This window comes from Scatophagus argus, chromosome 1 (genome assembly GCF_020382885.2).
Source record: "Scatophagus argus isolate fScaArg1 chromosome 1, fScaArg1.pri, whole genome shotgun sequence".
NCBI classification, from domain to species: Eukaryota; Metazoa; Chordata; class Actinopteri; family Scatophagidae; genus Scatophagus; species Scatophagus argus.
In genome coordinates, this window is record NC_058493.1 from 13,487,355 (window position 1) to 13,508,188 (window position 20,834).

Genomic DNA, 20,834 nt, shown 5'->3' on the forward strand with positions numbered 1-20,834 from the left:
ATGCAGATTTAAAGCAGTGTCTTTAAACCATGGTCACAATTGCTTAGTGGTTAATTTTTAATAATTAATGAACTGCATTGTTCATTTTTACATTAGAAAAACAACTTAACCTGACATGACATGTGTTCCGTGCAAAACCAGAGTAGGCTAGGTTGTGAGTTGTGAGAACAAATCAGAAATGCCAAGTTATGTGAAGAATAAAATAACACAATATGGCTTGATCCAATCTGTCTGTTCAATAACCTGCCCTACAAAATACAACCTAGACTGAGGCCACTGAATGAATTAAGAGTGATAGAACCAGTTTGTAGGGAATGTATTTTTGTATTTTCAAATTACAAATTGCTTATATTTTAATTTAATTATTTTTTTTTTCAAAATAGTAGGTTTTTTATTCTGTTTTGATATATTAGTATCAAATCACAAGTATTTGTGATTTGTACCAAGATTCATGCATCAAAATTTTATGCATCTTTGATTATGACCGGCTGAATCTCTGTGTCTACAGAGTTTTATTAGTTTATCGACATGGGAGGATGAGGCATGCAGTGCTTTTGCAGACCATCGTAAGAATAGTTTTCACCTCAGTGGCAGCTAATGGAAATCCAATTAAACTTAAAAATTATATTGACCACAAGGCAGTGGGACAATGAATACAATGATAAATGTGATAAATATCTCTATAGTCTGGGGTGGCATTTGTGTATTTTTAGAGACGTCTCTAAAATAGTATTCAGACCATGTGACAGAGGCTTTTAATTATCAGAAGCACCAGCTCATACCTCATCCAGTCCTTAGCATTTAGCTTCATATTAAAACTCTCATCAATAATTCTGCTGATTTACATGCTTAGCCAAGCATGTGCTGGTGCAATTAACATTAGTATGGTGTTTGTTCTGTGCATGTGTATGTGTGTATATGTGGAGAAAAAAAATTATGTGCTTCTTCAAATTTAAAACTGGTATGCTTTCTGTGTCTGAGAGTGTGTGCATATGTAAGGAGTTCCTGGGGCAAATCAGTTTGTTATATTTATTAATGATGCAAAGCTTGGTGAAGAGTTCAGATATCTCACCGTTTCTCTGTCTTTCTCTCTCTCTCTCTCTCTCTCTCTCTCTCTCTCTCTCTCTCACTCACTCACTCACTCACACACACACACACACACACACACACAGTCAGTCATGTTTCTATCACGTTTGGGGACATTATAGATTTAAATTCATTTCCTGGAGGCTTAACCACCATCTAACCATAACAATAAACATTACCGAACCCTTACTTAACTAAACCCTAACCTCAACCTAACCTTTAACCCTAAATCAGCTTTTCACTCTAATATTTAATGATTTACATTGTTAGGACTTGCATTTTGTCCCTATAAATGAGACAGGTTCTCGTAATGTGACTGTGTAAATAGATTTTCATCCCCACAAGTACAGGAATATGCATCCAAACACACACACACACTTTCTTTTCACTCTCACATACACAAACTATGAATGTGCATAGATACATGCATATATGCAAACACATTTGTATACAGTCGATTCCACAGGATGGAATTGCCTGAAGTCAGTACTTCAGGCACGTAAGTCAGTAAAAGTACAAAGCTGTTGCCTTTGTTCGAAGAAAGGCGAGAACAGCAAAAACATTTTGTTGTGAAGTAACTGTCTTATCACAAGAGTCTATTTTTCTCTGGCTAAAATGTCTTAAAAATATGTTCTAAATAATAAATTCTGTTCTTCTTCTTGCTGCCTAAATAGATATTAACTTAAAAAGAACTAGCTCTGCAAACACTAGAGCTCAACTGCAAATAAGCTTATGACTTGGAGTCATTTTTGCACCAGATAGTCTTGATCTCACCTGTGTGGATTTTATCTAGATGTTTCAGTAAAATCACAGCGAGCACCAATGGTTCTTGCGTATCTGCTTTAAGACTCTCAAAAGTAGCTATACCACTTGTAAAATTATTTCTGCACTGTAGAGAACAAGCTTTGTTATCAGTTATCACAATATGGAGCCAAAGAGTGATGATAATAACTGTTAACTGTGTAGTTCAGAGATCCCTTAAGCTTTCATGGCCCTGGACCTAAATGAGAAATTTAGTTTCTCACCATGGGACCCATGCTCATTAAAGCATACCAGCATTTTTATCATGGGGACCAGAGCTGAGTAAATGTGGGTTTTTACACTGAGCTGAATGTTCAGTCAGGTTACCCCAACGTAGTGAAGTTCAGGCCATTAGACTGTGAACCAGGGTCATTAAAACATTAGCAAAAAAAGCGAAGCCAAGGTCCAATTTTGGTCTCAAACCAGTCTTTGAACAACATGGTATGACTCTCACTGGTAATATTATAGCTGCATGGCACAGAATGTGCCGTCTTTAAGCAATATATAATCATTACAAAGAACTAGAGACCAATGATAATGAGTTTTACCTGTCTAGAGAATGGAGTGCTTATGAATCATAATCTTAAAGACTGTGTGTAACAGCCTCTAGCCTATATTAAAGCACAGGGCTAATAGTCAGACACGTGAGAATAAGTTTGAATAGTTTGAGAACAATCTGTTTATGAATAATTCTCAGACTGACCATGGATTATAAGACATAAGTTGATTAAAATACAAAGACACAAAAGTAGTGGTAACTAGAACAATGTAAAATGGCTCAAAAGAAAGCAACCCGTCTTGCAGATATCCTGTCTCAGCAGTATTATTAACTTACTACTGAGGATGTGTCATAATTATAGAGAGGCCTGAAGATTTTGATTAAGGAGTTTCTCTCCCTAGACAATGACCTAAAACTGTAATGAATCATCATCACAAGAGTGTGATTTATAATCAGTGTTTTCTTCAGGATTGTCAGGCAAAATGGTTGTGGGTTGTGGTCTACTGAAATGAAAGGGCTATGACCACATGAACCTTGGAAATTGCATGATAGTGCACCACACCTAAATAGTTTTAGGATAATGCAATCCTGATGGCAATGTTATTTTATACTTTGTTTCATGTCTTAACTTTATATTGTAGCAAGTGTGGTAATGTGGAGAATGTTGTGGGTTCAACAATATGATGCTGGGAAGATGGCAGCAGGCTCTCTAAGCTCTTGGCTTGATTGACCTGTGAGCATGAGAAGGTGGGGGGAGAAAGAGAGGGCAGAGTGGATAAGAGGCAACAAGAAGAGCAGAGGAGAGCAACGGAAGAGAGCATATCAACAAACTGCACTTCAGACATTTCTCTTCTGATCCAACAGGCATCTGAAGAGCACCTCAAAAGCTCTTACCTGAAACACATGTCAGCTGATTACACACACACACATACTCCCACACTGTCCCTGTCTCTTTGCACCGTCTCTCGTTGACTATAAGACCACATTTTCTTTTTTAATGGTTCATCTGTCAGCCAGTACATACGTTCGAGTTACACTGCTTTGCATTCTCAGCGCAGATGTCTTTTGTGTTATCCATTCTTTACAAAGCCCACTCAGCCAGCAGTTTACCGTTTTTCTCCAATTCCCTAAGCCAGTTGTTTTTCTCCTTGGAAATTCAACAGCATTTTATTGCAAGAGGGAAAGCAAAAGTAACAGCAGAAAACACATAAAATTTTATGGACAATCTTAATGTATATATTCCATAAGCTTTACCTTATGTTAAAGAGTCTATTAAACAACCCTCTTTTTGTTTTGCAGCATTGGTGTTGCATACAATAACTTTACCTGCAAAGTAACTAGTAATTTCAGCTGCCAAATAAATGTTGAATGCACTTCCTTTGGAAATGTAGCAGAGTAGAAGTATAACATTGAATAAAAAGAAATACCACAGTAAAGGAAAAGGACCTTAAAATTTTATTTAAATTAAACCTATTTAGTTCAACACTACATCAGCCACACATACTATATGTTGCATCGTTGAATACGCTCTACTTTATGGTCGAACCCTTCCAAACTGCTGTTATTTATCAGATGTGACATGGAACAGCATACTGCACAGTTCAGAGGGATATTACTCTTAGAGGGTGAATATAAAGTGAATAATTTTGTACAAATAACAGAACTGAGTCATTTCATTAGTTGAAACTCTCATCTGTAGCCATGAAGTAAAGGTCTGTTACAGAAATCAAAACATACATGGGCACCAATGGGAAAATTAATCACTTTTTGCAAAATCCTAAAAAGTTGACTCATAGAGATGAAAGGTTTGCTGAACACACTTTGATGATATGGAAATGACACTATGCATCACAAGCCTGTGTTTAAATGTTGAATGGTCTTTTAAGTGCAAATATAGGATTAAGTCAGCTTGAGAATTTTTGACATCAGCCCAGCAGTGATATTTTTTTCCTCTAACAATCTCATGTTGTTTGCATGAGCTGGATTTGTTTCGGCAATATGAACCTTTGTATTTGATGCCAATGAAAGCCATTTGAACATGAGTGAGAGAGAAAGGGATGGGAGAATATGACACAGAAAGTGTGTTTTTGAGTGTATTTGTGTGGTGATTTTTGGACAGAACATCAAAAAACACAGCAGAGCAACAAGACAGCTTGTTCTGTTTGCTTCATATCTCACACAAACATGCATAGACAGCATATGTACACTCACAACCCCTCAGCACTCGCATAACACAATCACACAAATACAGCAAATCATTCATCCATCTTTTATGCTAGGATGCACAAAACTTCAGCATCCCCTTGTAAATTGCAGTTAATGTGTGTGAGAGAGGATAAAGGGGCATGAGCAAGCTGAGAATACAAAAGTAGAGAGAAACAGTGAGTGGGAGCAGAGGAAGATGAGGAAGACAGGAAGAGAGAGGCAAGTGAGAAAGATTCAGGAAAAGATAGGCAGAAACAAAAAGAGAGAGGTTGAGAGGTCAGATATTGCTCTTTCTCCACTTCATATTTTATAACCAGGCAGGATATTCTTTTCTTTTTTCTTTGAGCTATTGTTGTCCCTTTCTAGTATTCTCCTTATTTCTATTTTATTTATTTATTCTATCCTATTCTCTATTTCTTCTCCCTTTTTTTTTATTATTATCATTATTATTATTATTATTCATCCACAGAGTTGCATTAAGATGGAACCGGTCTAAACTGGTTTCTGTCATGTTATCTGGTCTCATTTACATTTACATTATGTTTTAGGCATGCAGCAGATGCTCCCAGCCAGAACGAAGTCTAAAACCGCAAGATCCCATATATGAGTCGGACCAAAATTGTCACGTGTTTTGCTTTTGTGCTTTCTTTAGAAACAAAACAGATCATGCAGATAGGTGAGAAAAACAGAAAGAGATGCTGAAATGTGAGAACTGAGGATGGTTCCCTCTCTGAAGAGTTTATCAGATGTTTGCACACTCTATGTTTGAATTTGAGGTTCTTGGACATTTTGAAACATGTTGAAGACTTGCAAAATGTCCAGGACGATACTGTGTCCTTATGTAAAAATGTACAGAATGTCAGGTTTAAAGATACTCCCATTTAAAGTGAGTTTTGTATTTGCTATTTGTATCAATAATATTTAATAATAATAATTATGAAAATAATACATTTTATTTATAGGTGTCAATCAATTATGTATAATTCTGCTGTTTACTAAAGGTTTTTTTTGGCAATGAGTATCCAACCCATGCTTCAAAAATTTTCATTTCTGGCTCCAAAAATGACCATATTTCCAAGCTCGAGGTTTCAAAACTGAAGTACACAACCCAATGGTGATGATGTTTACACTTATATACATATTCTTTCCTTTTTTTTTCAGTGAGTCAAAGCGGCCTTGCTGGTGATGTTTGTCCAGATCCTGGAGTTCCAGAAAATGGCAAGAGGATGGGCTCTGCTTTCCAGTAAGATCAAATTCTAGTATACAGCTGTATGAAGAACACTCACAAGTGCCCCGGATATTGTTGATCTTAATATTACAACCAGCACTGGAATAATTATTTAATGTCATTGTGTTGTATCTCAACAAATCATTTGAATAAGAAATGAAGAGAGAATTTATATTTATATTATATATATCAATTTATATTATACTGTTTTCACTGAAACAGCTTAGTTGCTGTCAGCACAGGACCGATTACATTGAGCCTTGTTGCAGGCCGAACAGAGTTGCACTATGAAAACAGACACCCTGTTTGCAGTTGTACAACCAAGTTTGACAAGGTTAGTTGGTTACCCTGCCGCTCTGCAACCCTGTCCAACATGGAAGGGTGACAGTATGTGCAGTGACTAAATCTTGGTGGACTGAGTTCAGATCTGATGACTCTTTAAGTTTGAAATAGTAATAGGAATGTTTCTGTTTGTCTGGGTTATCTTGAGGTTACAGACATTGTGACTTTAGGGCCAATTCAATTATTTCCCTAGAAAACACACTGTGTTTTAGTTGTGCCTCTTCTCTTTTTGGCTCACAGGCATTCCTTAATTCCCAGGCTGATAGTGAGTGCTGCTCTGTCCCTGTTCTGGTCCCTGAGTTGGTCCAGTGAGCAGGGAACTTTCTCACCAAAGTTTCCCTTCGTTTTTGTTGAGACTGAAGTGTTTTGTGGTTTATGTATCATCATCAATAATTTATGTCTGTTGGGGACCTGTCGTTACAGCTCTGACTTTTTAGATGTGAAGCACCTTATGTAACTGGCTTGTAACAAACTTGGAAAACTTGCATATTCATTTGCAGTCTTTTAAAGAGCTTGTCAGTCCAGCTCTACACCTGCCAACCTGTGTCATCTATAGAAAAGTAAATCATCAGCAACACTTTCAGCCTGCAGATATACACATACAGACAGACAGACACACACAAACTCATATACATATACAATACAAACACACATATACAAAGACAAAGGTAATTACTCTGAGAGTTTAGGTGCTGGAATTCTGCATATGTGCCACCTACAGGCAATGGGTGTTAAAGCTGCCAGTTTTCTTCTTTCATAGCTGCTGTTTTCTTTCTATCTGAGCAGTGAACAGAGATTTAATCTGCCAGAAAAGCCAGAAAACACCTGTGTGAGTGTGTGCAGGGCCTTTAACACTGAGCTCTGGCAACTTACATGCTTAACTTACCATTTTGTTTCAGTCTCTTAATCCCATCATCTGTAGCTTTTTCCATGTTTTTAAATTACAGGTTCAAAATGTAAAATGTACAGTATCAAAGACAAACAAATAAAGCAAAATCTTTAACCCTCACAACCTAGAAGTGTCACAATTGCAGAAATTTCACCTGCTACTTTGATCTTTATATTTCAGCTGCAGTGATACGTTGATTAATGTGTTGATCTAAAAAACATAACCAGGCAGCTATTTTGATAACTGAGTTAATCTTTTTAGAAAAAACAGTTCATTGTATTGTTGCGTTGTTCACCGTGTGTACTGAATTATAGTAATTTTGTGTAGGTCCATCCAGAAACACACTGCTAACCATCAGTAGTATTTACATTTCTAATCACCCTCCAGGTTTGTATAAGGGTCCTTACTCACTCATGGGTCATACACAGAGGATGGGAAGTAATGTTTGGGAAAGTAGAATCTTGGCTAATAAACAAGGACTTGGTGGACACAGGAATTTTAAATGATTCACTCCATGGCGTCTGTCATCTTATGAGCAGAAAGGGAGCCATAATTTCATTTAATCAGAAGTGAGCAATTATAAAATAATCACCTCTCCCTACAACTCATCCACTTAGCAACAGTGGCAGCTGAATTGTTCTTATGTTTCTTTTGTGATTAAGAGAGAATCAAAATGGACAATCCATTTTTATGTTTATTGGAAACTAAGGCCAAAAAAAATTTCAAAGTATAATCATCTTTTAATTCACAACATTTCCTGGTACTCATTTATGCCATGAACAACTATGACTGCACAAACTCTGTAGGACTATTAGTTAATGAGTTAGCGAAAGGTCATTAGCTCCATGTGTGTTAGTCTGCATTTATGTGTAAGTGGACATGCATGTTGGCATGGTTGTGGTTGCCGTGTGCATCAGGTTTGTACCTAATCATCATTAAGCATCAAGCAGAATCATGATGTGATGAAAGCCAACAAATTTTCACTGCTGGGCAGTGCAAATGTGCAAAATAGCTGTAGCTTAACTTACACAGCTGTGGTGGGTAGTTCTTTTCGAGGAAACAGCAGTAACAACGCAGTTTTTTCCCCTTGCAATTGTAAAATTCACAGTGAGTGGCTGGATGTAAGGTATTTTCGGTGTCATCAGCAGCGCCAACATAGCTTTAAAGCGAATGACCCAACTCTCCGTGACAAAGGCACTAACAGAGAGATTTGGCCAGACTGTACGACTCTACAGTGTTTAACGACAGGGTGGAGCTACTGAACAACCAGAACCCTACGTAGTGAATGTTTGGCCAGGTGGTAGACTGTGGTGTGTGTCAGCAGGGAAGAGACATTAAGCTTTACAGACAAGACACCATGCAGCCTTCCACTTAGATGGCTGAATGTCCCTCTCACATTTTAGACAGCGGGGTGTTGGAGAGAATGAGAAAACAAGAATGATCAGAAAAACTTATGGGAGAAAGGGCGAGAGGAGTGGAGAACAGAAAGAAGAGGAGTGTAAAGGAAAGCAGACAATAGAAAGAAGGAATGAGTGGGAAAAAATACACTCTCACAGAATGAGAGGAATTACTGTATAGATCCTAATTGAATGATCTGTGGTGGCAGTTGTCTTTCACGTCGATCTAAAAGCCTCTGCAACATTTTTATAATGACCATGTTTCATACATTATTTATACAGTTATCTCCTGGAAGAGCCCAGATATGATGTAAGATGTTTCTGCAAGTAGCACCTGACCCTTTGTAAAGCAATTAGAGTGAGATTCACTGTCAGTGTTTGACAAGTGTATCTACTATTGTGTCTCTTTAACTAGAGTTGGCTCCAGCGTCCAGTTCAGTTGTGACGACAGCTATGTACTACAAGGATCTAAAAGCATCACCTGTCAGCGAGTCACTGATACACTGGCTGCCTGGAGTGACCACAGGCCCATCTGCAGAAGTAAGTTTCACCCGTCATTCACTCTGAAACCTGCTGACATTATAGGTGTGCGTGCATTCAAGCTAGAGTGGAGATACAACTGTTTTATACAGTGGTTCCACATCTCCTATACTGATATTACTAAAGCACTTAAAATTACATTATCACAAGATCACAGTAGTTTCTGACACTGGGGATCTCTCAGTGAAAATAATAGATGCAAGTGGTGTAGGATTGTGACTGTTGTCCTCATAGTTCTGCAACCACCAGTGCAGATCAAAAGCTAGACTTGATTTTTGGCAACATTTGGGATAATGCAAGCATACAACTCAACAAAATAAATAATAAACTTCTTATCATTTTGACACATATATCTTTACATTTTTAATATCCATAGACTGCATCCATATAGTTCATTTATCATGACACTGTGCACAGCTTTACAATATGTCACATTCACACACACTATCATACATATTCATACACTGACAGCGATAGAGCCGTCAGGCAAAATGCTGACCTGGTTATCTGGGATTCAGTGTTACATTCAAGAACACTTAAGCGCACTGCTACAAGGTGCCAGGAGTTAAACTATCAACCCTGATGACCCACTTTACCAATTATTATTCCCCCTGAGGTCCAAGAGTTCACAAAATTATTCCCTACCTGTCGTCACAGATACTCCTGCTGTTGGCCATCTAAAACTAGACTTGCAAGTTCATTATAAACCCAAAGTATACAATGGCAAAAAATTTTTCATACATTTTTAATTGCCTTTGAACATCAGGTTTCTAGAACTTTTTTAGTATTTGGCCGCAAATATCTGTTGCCTGAAAGCCCTGAAGGCCTGTTCACCTTCACTCATTAACCCGGGCACTGAAACAACCACAAGGTTAGTGTCTGAAGGACAGAGATTCTTCTGCTCAAGATCAAATGATTAAATGTTGAAAACAAGACCCAGGCCATGCAAAACCCTAAAACTAATCAATAAAGCAAACAAAAATAATTAGATATACTGCATGTATGATAATATAGTATATACATTTACATGCAAGTAAACTGGTCCAGTGTTGTGCTCACTGATGGCTGCGTTTCTAGTATGGAGATAACAACTAATCCAATATGAGCTGTGTAGATGGCATGAAAAATGGGAACATGATCTTCTTGTGCTGCTTCTTGTGCTCACAAAAATTGTAAGCTGAATGACAAAAAAAACAACTCTTAAATTGGCACATTTCATTAATTTCTTTCAAGTTAACTGCTCCTAGCAACCAGTACCACAGCTTGCAAGAAAACCTAAAATGACAAAAATGTGTGACTGGACAGTCTAATGCAGTCCTGAGCCCCTTTTTTTAAAAAAAATAAAAAAATAAAAATGTGGATGTGTTATTTTACTAGTGCAGTGGATTTTGTAAAGTATCACGGAAATATAATAAATAATGTGATTTACACTGTCTTGTTTGTTGATTTGTTAAAATCACGATTCACTCTCTGACTGACGGGCTGAGTGACTAAATAAATAACTACGTGAGTGGCAGTACAATGATGCAGGGGCTCTCGCTGCCCGCATGTTTACTGACAACACCCTGTTGGGTTTATTGCTCCACAATGAAAAGGCAGACAGCTAGCACGCACATCGAGTGTGCGTGCATACACACACACACTTACAGTGACAGCAAATGTCCAAAGGACAATGTCACATACCTCATAGCTGCAGCAGTACTTGCCTTGAGCTGTGTGTGTGTTTGACAGACAGGCAGTCCCTGTGCTCAGACACACACTATAGGGTCCCTGTCACATCATATTATAGTGTACGTGTGTGTGTGGTTGTTCCTGTTTTGTGGCTGTATGTCTGTCTGTGGCTGCAGGAAGCTGTCTGACTTCATGATACTGGCTACTCATGTCAGGAAGAGACAGCAGAGATGGAGGAAGAGTGAGGTTGAGAGAGAGAGACAGATAGAAGGACAATCAGCTTGTTAGCAAATCTTATCTTTTTTTTATGCACAAGAGCAGAAAACTTGTCCATCATGGTTCAAATATTGCTGACAACACTGATAGTATGAATGTTCCATGTAATAAAAAAATACACAAAATTTAGAGGAAGAAAATAAATGAAATTTTTAAGAACTGAGCAAGTCAGTAGTCTGAGGGACATGGGGTTTCTTACACACATTCTTTGAATCAGATTAGCCTGCCCTGCGTTATCATTCAGTTTTTCAGTTCATTTTTAGTTTGGCAGACACAGGCACTCAGTGTTTATGCTGTAGTGAAGGGTAAATGTAGCTCACCCACCTTTTTAAATACAAAGTAATCTTTACTTGCCTTTTACAAAGGTTTACTCAATTTGTTGCGTGATTTTTAAAAGTTTAAGGCATATTCTACTCCATTGTTGACCGAGCATTATATGGCAGTTCAGAACGTGCCCTCACCTTGTCCCCTCCCCCAGAGTGTTTGCTGGCACAGTCCCCTCTTCTGTCTTCCTCTCTCACCCTCGTGGATGTAAGATTAACACATGCATGTGCCCAACACTAGTTATTACTATTGAGTGTGAAGGTCGATGAGCTCATTCAGGCTATTTATTTGCAACATACCGTTCTTGGCTAATCTTATTAGCTATTGATCAAGGTCAACTCAGTGCCAATGAAGCTCCATTCAACTTTACTGTTTTCACATGTTCTTTGTGTACAGAGAGGACTCTGTGGACAGTCTGAATAGTTTTGTAAATAGATGACAGTTGACATTTGAAATCCAGTAAATGAAATAATGTGCTATTTAGTACTGATTGTTGAGTATTTAGCTGTAATGATTTGTACCGCACACCAGAGGGGTTTACTGCGAATACCCGAGTTAACTTAGAAAGCTGAGAACTGCCATTCATCCAGCCAGCTCATGCAAGGGAAACCAGGCTAAGCTTGGTTCTTAACCCTAACCCTCGCTTCACCAAATTAAATAAAATACAATGACAATAACATAATATATTCATAGGGATAAATTATTTTCTTTATTATTTCTGAAATTTCGAAATTAATAAAAATATTTCATCATTCATCAGTGAAGTGGTAAAAAATGCAGATGCAAAAGGAAAATCAGAGTTCATGTGATTAATTTTCAATTGTGAGAGATGGAAACTAGCTGGATTTATGTCTTTAAATATTTTCCACGTAAATATTTATAATTAGAGAGAGGGATACATACACAGAGGGGAAAGCAGAGAGTAATGAAGGGACAAAGAGAGAGGGAAAAAAGAAAAGCTGTTACAAACTGACACACACAAGTGGGTAGGCAGAGGTTAAATTTCCTATATTGTAGGACTGGTGTATTGTGTTATCTGGTGTGATCACTCTCCTGGGATTCAAACCCATGAGCCACTCTCATTCTCTGCTGAGACTTTAATGTTAATTAGAAGCTGGTCTCTGGGATGAATCTCCATGAATGTGTTTCTGTGTGTCCGAGTGTGTGTGTGTGTGTGTGTGTGTGTGGGTACCTGTGTGTATCACAGTGTGTTTCAGCTCTCTTTTCTAATTAACAGGCAGATCAGTCATCTGAGGTCCTCCTCTCTCCCCCTCTCTCTCATGGTATTTTGTGTCTCCTTCTCCTTCACTTTCTTTTCTCTTCCTTTCTCACATTATTGTCTTTCATCCTCTTTACTCTCCCTTTCTCTCTTTCTAACCTCTCCCCTTGTGTCTCTCCACTTTCTCTTTCAGCCTGTCTGTATTTGCAAACTTATGTACTTTATAATTTCCACCCATCTCTCTCCCCCCCCCCCCCCCCCCCCCCCCATGTTCTTCATATACCTTTTCTTGTCTCAAATGCCATTGGTCTTCTCCTCCCTCTAATGGCAGTGATCGCCTCCAGCTAATTCATTATGGTAGATATAGGGCAAATGTATGATCAGGTAAAACTTCCTCCACAGTGTGACAGTGCTTGTTGACTAAAACTGACTAAAAATGTCAAGTAAGCCCTTTAATATTACTGTCCTCCAGAGAGAGGGCTTTTTGAGGGGACTTTTGACACAACCTTTTTTTCTGCTAAATATCCCTTTAAGGCACTAACACTTGGGTGACTTTATGAGGTACTGAAGACAAGAAATATTACCTTGAATATCACACAGGACAAAATCAATATGGATAAAATGGAGCACCAGGAAGAATATTATGAGAAATGCTGTTGATAAAAGGGATCTGTAGGATCTTCAGGGGGCACTGAAAATTTTATCAGGCAAGGAGAGTTTGGATGAAAATGTTAAGAAAAAAATTACCCATCTTTACCTCCAACATCTATTTTTTAATATAGGTAAGACGAGACGAGGCGAGATGACATTGTTAGACATTTCAGCCAAGCTAGCAGCTTCTCAGCTCCTCTGTTATTTTATATTATATTTCAAAGTGATTCTGGTGATTCCCTGACCTTCATTCATTCATTCATTCAACCATTATTTTAATTCACCTCATTTCTAGTACATTTGAGTAAAAAATAAAAGATCAAAAGGTTAAAAATTAAACTTGTCCAGCAATTAGTTCATGAGAGAATAACTCTAAAAATCATTAGTTGTAGTATGATCTTTTGTGTGTCTGTGTGTGTTGAGCCGACTATTGCATTAACTGTCATTCTGTTTTGTAGTTCTTGAATTTGCTGTTCTTTATTTTTGAAATTCCCAAATTTGAACATAATGAGCAAAAATATTTTCTGATGGCCAAATATGACTTTTTCGATATATAACCCCTTATGAGCTCATAATATGCCCATTTTGGTTCAAGAAGATCCACATCCCGGAATGATACATTATTCTCTCCTGTCTCCTGCAGCATGAGTATACAGCATGTTGTTCTTTAAATTTTAACTTCACGTCACAATACTTCAATTTTAACCCCACTTTTATTTAAGAGTTAATGGGACATAACAGTTTTAACAACTGTTGCCTTATTTTTGTAGTTCTGGTGTTAATCACTTCCAGTCATGATGTCATTTCACTCACCAATGCAGTGGCTCTGCTAATCCTCAGTGTGCAATAGGCAATTCCATAATGTCTGGAGAAAAGCACCTGCAACTACTAGATCTATTCTAGAGACATACAGATTGATGCTAGTACTATCCTAAAAACGATTCTCCCCTTTAGATATAACACTGAGAGAACTCTAACTATGTCCACCAAATTGTCCACTAGCCCCAGTTTCAGTTTGCCTTTGTCAGTGCCACACCCTCTCTCTGTCTTTTCTCTTTTTAAGGCAAAAAGCCATTTGCAATCCGCAAGCGTGATTTTGATTGTCCCGTAAATCTCTTTCACTCTGTGTTGCTCCTTTTCCTCTGTAGCTCGTACCTGTGGCAGCAACCTAAGGGGGCCCAGAGGGATCATAACTTCTCCTAACTACCCTGTTCAATATGAGAACAACGCACACTGTGTTTGGGTCATCACCGCAATGGACTCTGGGAAGGTGAGCTCATTTGCATTGTTTTATTCTCCCCTTTGTTTCACCAGGCACCTTATAAAAAGTAGCCTTATACTCATATGCCTTAGAATTTTCTCACGTCATAGTCTTATACGGAGATCTTAACATGTTGATGCTTGTCCGTTGAGAGAGTTAACTTTTTGTTTAAGTCTACATTATATACCATTTTTTTAGTTCGTTTCTGATGAGGAGTGGAGAGAGAAGTTAATTTTTTATGTGAAATATTGACCAGTTTGCCTGTCCACGTTTTAATTTCATTTGTCAATAATGAACAGTATTGCAAGCTTAAAGTCTAAAATATCATTCGTAATATTGTTCTGCAAAGCTTATACTAGTTGTCATTTCAAATGATTTAAAATGGCAAAGACGTCAACATATCAGCATAGGCGTATCACATGAGAAGCCTCTGCAAGAATGTGGACATTTGTCTGCCACTGCTCATTCTATTCTCCTGAAGATTCTTTGCCAAGGCAGGAAAATTATCCACATGATGGATATTAAGAATGTGGTATGCATTTGTGTTTGTGTATGTGGTTGCATTTTCTTTCTTTATTTGTTTGCATTAGCTCACAGGGTGAGTGTTTCTAAGTACATGACTGTGAGGCAGGACTTTGCTGAGAAATGACATTGCAAACAAAGCCTTGCTTTGGTAAATACAGATTAAAAATGCAGTGGAGACTGACAAGGGAGACAACAAAGACAGCATGACTTGCAGTAAAAAGCTGCAAGCCAGACTGGAAACCATGACACAACACAAATATTCTCTTATGTGGTCCAGCTGAGAAGGCTGAAGGTCTGTTGTTTTAGGCTTCCCTTTTGTTTTCCTGTTTGCTGACAGAATTCTTTTTCCATTGCTTTTTCCAGAGTTGAGTCTCTCTATTTACACTTTCTCTTTTGGTGCTATCTTCTCTTTGTGTCGTCTCTGTTGCCTTTGCTTCGACTCTCACTTCGGCTTCCATTTCTGAGCTCCCATACTTACCATACTGCTGTCCACTCTTTCCCTTCTCTCTTCCCCTTACCCTTTGCTTGCCTCTCATTTTTTCTCTGCTCTTTATTCTCTACTCCTCTCTCCACAACCCTCTCTCTCATCTACTTTGCTCAGCACCGCTCTCTACCCCTCTTCCTCTCCTTCATCTTTCTCCTTCTATCTTCTTTTTTCCTGCTTTCACTTTGATTTGTCTACAATGTTAAGTTTGAAGATGCTGAGTGTAGAGAGAGGGAAGAGCAAAAAGAGAGCAAGATGGCAGTGAGCTCATTGAAAACTACAGAGAGAAAAGGAGAGAAGGGAAGCATAGAGCAGGAAAATGGGGCTGAATATTCAGCAAGCTACTTCACGATTAAAAACGAGTGCCAGGAATAGAGAAAAGGGAAAAAGACTGAATGTCCAAGCAGGTACTTGACATGTGACAGTGACGTTTTCTCTAAAGATTAGTGTAAATGGAGTCTGCTCACCCCTCAGTCTTTGAGGGAGTAGGAAAGAGAAATACTGAGATATAATTGTGGAGAGAGCAAAAGAAAAGATGAACAGGGAGAGAGAGAACTGGGCTTTTTTTTGTTCTCACCTCTGTTCCTCTTCGACCTTGATGGAGAAAAATGGCAGCCTGAGATGAAATAGAGCTTGTGTATGTCTGTTTAGATTTATCTTATTTATCAGACTGTGAGTCACTCATGACTTTATATTTTGAGAGAAATTTGCACTTTGGAGATTCTCTTCAGAATCAGCGTGTGCCAGTCATGAGTGGTCTGCATTTTAAGACTTTTGTCTTGTAGTGGTATCAGCTTTGCATCCACTATCACCTGTTCTTATTTTAAGCATCTTCCAAGAACTAACAGCTGTAAGTAAAAGGAATTAACTTAGAAGGGTGCATTTGTTCACGTTTTATCTCAACAAATGTACCACATGTGATTTTACATGGTCATGTAACATACAGAACGTTGTCCTGTGTGTGTGTGTTTCTTGATATTGAAAATAGAATACAATACCCTAGAGTATAATAGATTCACATAGCCTTAGCTTAGGAGAGATGGAATGTCTTTTATCTGCTCTGTGTACTGCCTGTGCATGCATGTGTACGTGCGCGTGTGTTTATGCATTTGCGCACGCGCCTGTGTGTGTGTGTGTGTGTGTGTTGAAAATGCTTGAGGTTTGAGAGCACTTTAAGAATGTGCTATAATGACAGATTATCAGCTACTACAGCTGCTGGCATTTGCAGAATGTCACTATCTACATACACAGAGGGAGAGACAAGGACAGAGACGAACAAGAGGATAAAGGCAGTCACAGACTAGACTAGGCTAGAGCGGAATAGTGAAAAAGAATAGAATAGAATCTAAATGAATGACACTGTGAATAAAATTAAATCCGATTTAATGGAAATTGCACTGTGTACAACATATACTCGTATGTTGAATAATTGTTTTGCTTGTCCAATTTTCACTTTTATAAAGTTTAACACTTAATATGTAATTTGTAATCCTCATGACACGATGCTGCACATTCACGTATTCGATCGCTATTTCTGCGCAGCCACAACCTGACCTTTGTGCTCACACTGTACAGATCAGTTCAATGGCTACGACTCAGCTACTCGCACTAAACGTAAGCACACAGACTTCAGATTCTTTTCTCCGGTGACAATTCGAGTAAAATTATTCAAGCAAGATAGCTGCATCGTCAGTGATGTTGACAATACCAGAGAAGGTAGCAACATTGTGGAGTTCTACTGTGAGCAGAAAATAAGAAAAACAACAATATTGTTGAGCCACAGATGGCTGGAAGGTGCAGATAATACACTGCTAAAAATACAATATAATAATTTTCTGTTCTATAACCTATGACACAAGTAAATATTTTTGATACATAGCAGCTGTGTGGGAAATCAGACTTTGACGCTGTTCAAAGTTCATCATTACAGGATCTGTCACACTGAAGCCATACAGTTCACAATGAGAATTTAGTGGTCAAAGTTCAGGTCACTGTGACCTCACAAAACATGCACTTGTAATGACAAAATTCCACACAAATCTCTAATAGGATAAAATGATAAAGTGATGATGGCGGCACAGTGGTGCAGTGGTTAGCACTGTCGCCTCACACCAAGGGGGTTTCAGGTTCAAATCCCAGTCTGGGCCCTTCTGTGCAGAGTTTGCGTTCTCCCGGTGTGGGTTTTTTTCCGAGGAACCCCGGCTTCCTCCCACAGTCCCAAAAACATGCACATTAGGTTAACTGGCTACTCTGTATTGCCCCTAGGTGTGAGTGTGAGAGTGCGTAGTTGTCTGTCTTTGTGTGTCAGCCCTGCGATTGACTGGCGACCAGTCCAGGGTGGACCCCGCCTCTCGCCCGTAGTCAGCTGGGATAGGCTCCAGCCCCCTGTGACTGTGATGGATAAGCAGTATAGAAAATGGATGGATGGATAAAGTGATGACATTTTACATCTAAAAAGGTCAAAGGTCAACTTCAGATACTGAACTGGTGATACTAATCTTGGATGTCTACCTTGAAAGATGTGTGTAAGGTATCCACATCTTAGAATTTGTAGCTTCTTTGCAGCAGCATCCATTTTTAAAGCATTGTAGGACACCACAAGCTCACTGGATCTGATGATACTGAGCTTCAGGTGATTGTTTTTGCACCATGTAACGAGCTCTCTGTCAGTCACTACACGTGAAACGAGGCTGGACAGACATGGATGTAAAGTGTAACTTGACTGGTGCATGGAGGCATTCAACTGTGAAGCAGTAGTTCTAGTTAACTTGCTTCCCAAGCACATTTTTCTTTAAGTAGAAGACATGTGCTCCTGGATGAATTTTGATCTTTAGTCATGATTTAATGTGTTTAATTTAATAATATATTAATTTAATAACACAGCATTTTAAATCCAAAGTGTATGCTCCGAGGAAAAAAAGATGTTTATATATGCTTTTTGTGGTCAGTCAGAGACAAATTGCAGGGAGATTAAGGGAGAAAATGAGGTGTTTAAACAGAGCAAATGTGCATGAATTAAAAAGAATAACAGTCATCTTTCCGTTTTTTTCTCTTCAAGTTTCTCTGATTGTATCTCAGACGCCTGCTCTCTCACTTCTTTGTCTCCTCTCCTTCTACTGCTCCTTTATTACCTCCCTCACTCACGCAGTCTCTGACTGACCATTATTCCAGATGACTTCTTTCATCAATAACATGTTACACAAAAGTGAGACTGAGACAAATGTTTTCATCAAAGTATGCATGCCTTTTTGTTCTTTCTTTGTGTAGCTGTACGTGCACAAGTTGCAATATTTTCAATATTCTGTTAAGTTCTGAATAAAGACAGAAAGATCAATAGAGTTTTTTATGGGGTAACAGCCTGACGGCAAAATGCTGTGAGTGTGCCTCTATTTGTGTGTTTTTTGTGTGTGTGACTATTTGTGCAAGTGTGTGCACAGGCATCTGGTTGGGTGCGATTTTTATGAATGTTGACTGTATGTTTTCTGTCTGCCAACTTAATTGCTAACTGCCAGAGGTTGTGAAAAATATGTTGTTAGGTAAACCGTCAACTTTCAGGTAACCGCGAGAAAAAACTTGGGTGCAGAGCAGAAAATGGACTTGTGTGTATCTGTGTGTGTATTTTGTGTGTGTCAGTCATTTGATTCATCAGTATCAAGCAGATAATTATTTTGTTCAAGTCTGAGCCATGCCTGACTGCTCACACACATACACCCTGAAACGCATCGTCACACATGCCATTAGGCCTCTAATCATTGCTGTCTTTTTTCCCTGATGAATACATATTAGTGTGTGTGTGTGTGCACGCACTGTCTCTGTGTGTAGTATTATGGTATTTGATGTTGGGTCATTTTCGTGCATGGATCATCATCATCATTTTAGTGTTGGCAGGACATATTCTGTGACAATTTATCAGGTTCTGTTCAATTTTACTTGATGCAGAAACTGAAGCCAATCAAGATCAATGAGGCCCTTAACCTCAGTATGTTAATTCCTGTCTGAATGTACAACAGTGTATTGCTTTGCAACACAACTACACTTGATGAAGACATCATGTCCAATATCCAGTGCATTATCATAATGGTATGAGTGTAAAAGAGCATATCAAGAGGTTAAAGGAAAAGTATGGTTTATTACAACTTGGGTTTGGTTTATGTAACTCTGGCCTTTGGTTCTATGGGTTGACATTTTGTAATGTGGAGGAGTGGATCACAGTGGGTTAAACTGAACCCGGAGCTTTGTCTGCTAACTTGTTAAAACAGACAGTGTGGGTCATAATTTTTATTTTCACTTCTTTTTCTTTTTTTTTTTAGCTATTTAGAGAATTCAGTAATTATTTTTTTCTCAACCCTGTTGTATCACAGAGCGGTTCATGCTGCAGTTTCCACAGAACTGTCACACAGCTGTTGTTCAAACATAGCATGCAGTTTATTTTCTTAAATTGTTCAGCCAACAGGTCAACAGCACTCAAAGGTGCTGTAACACCTCGACAAGGGAGTTATTTTATCAGACAACAGCCGTTTGCTTTCGTACCACTTAAAGCAAAGGTCACCTCGGGACGGAGCTGCAACACATAAACATGGCACATCTGGGTACTTTCAGGGTACAGCCAACAGGCTACCATCCTTGCAAGTCTATTTTTAAATTGACTGGTACTTTATTTGTCCCACATGGAAAATAACTTGTCAAAGCGTATAACAACACTGAGACACAATAACTAAACTAAAAAATGTTGACATGTAGACCCAGGATACGGTTATCGCCACAGATGCGGCACCCTCTATTGTGTAATGAAACCATTTTATTGTAGTGCAGATATAATGACTTTGTTACATACATCACCTGAAAGGACATAAATTGCTTGTTGCCAGAATTAAAATAAGTCAGTCATTCTCTTATATTTTATTTCTATTACTACCTTTTTTCATGTTTTCCCTGAGCTAAGATCAAGCGCATCTTAATTTGCTGCAGTGGTTCCCAAGGTGCAAGTTACTACAGTTGGATTTCTGAACCATACATCACATGCTATATTTTCTTTTATGCGCTTGTTTTGTTTCCTCCATATACTTTTGTTTGAAGCAGAGGATGTTACTGTGTTACATGTTAAGACATGACAGAGGCACAGTGCCTCAGAGTGAGACAGAGGCTGGTACAGTTGGCGACCCCAGCCTTCTATCTACTGTTTTCATTTTCTCCCTGTGTGTTTCCTCTCTGTGATCATGTTTCCTCTCACAGTCCACCTGCAGGTTAGGCAGATTGTTAAGAAGTGATTGTATTTCTATGTTAGCCCTGTGATTGCCCGGCCGTCTGCCTCGGTCACTCTCTGCCCTCTGGTCAGTGTATACTGGGACATACTCTGGCCCTCAAGACCTGGAAAATAATAAACGTGAAGAAAAGCAGTGAATGAATGTTTAGAGCCTTCACACACAGTGCAGCAAA

The 20,834-nt window shown here is 38.6% G+C and overlaps 1 protein-coding gene across 1 annotated transcript in view; it reads left to right on the top strand.

The window, feature by feature from the left end:
* Positions 1-20,834, top strand: part of LOC124064464 (CUB and sushi domain-containing protein 1-like) — a 358,243-nt gene that overhangs the window by 194,603 nt on the left and 142,806 nt on the right. The window contains exons 8-10 of the mRNA XM_046398956.1: positions 5,753-5,834; positions 8,863-8,987; positions 14,277-14,398. Coding sequence (XP_046254912.1) covers positions 5,753-5,834; positions 8,863-8,987; positions 14,277-14,398 — 329 coding nt within the window. The remainder of the gene's footprint in view (positions 1-5,752; positions 5,835-8,862; positions 8,988-14,276; positions 14,399-20,834) is intronic.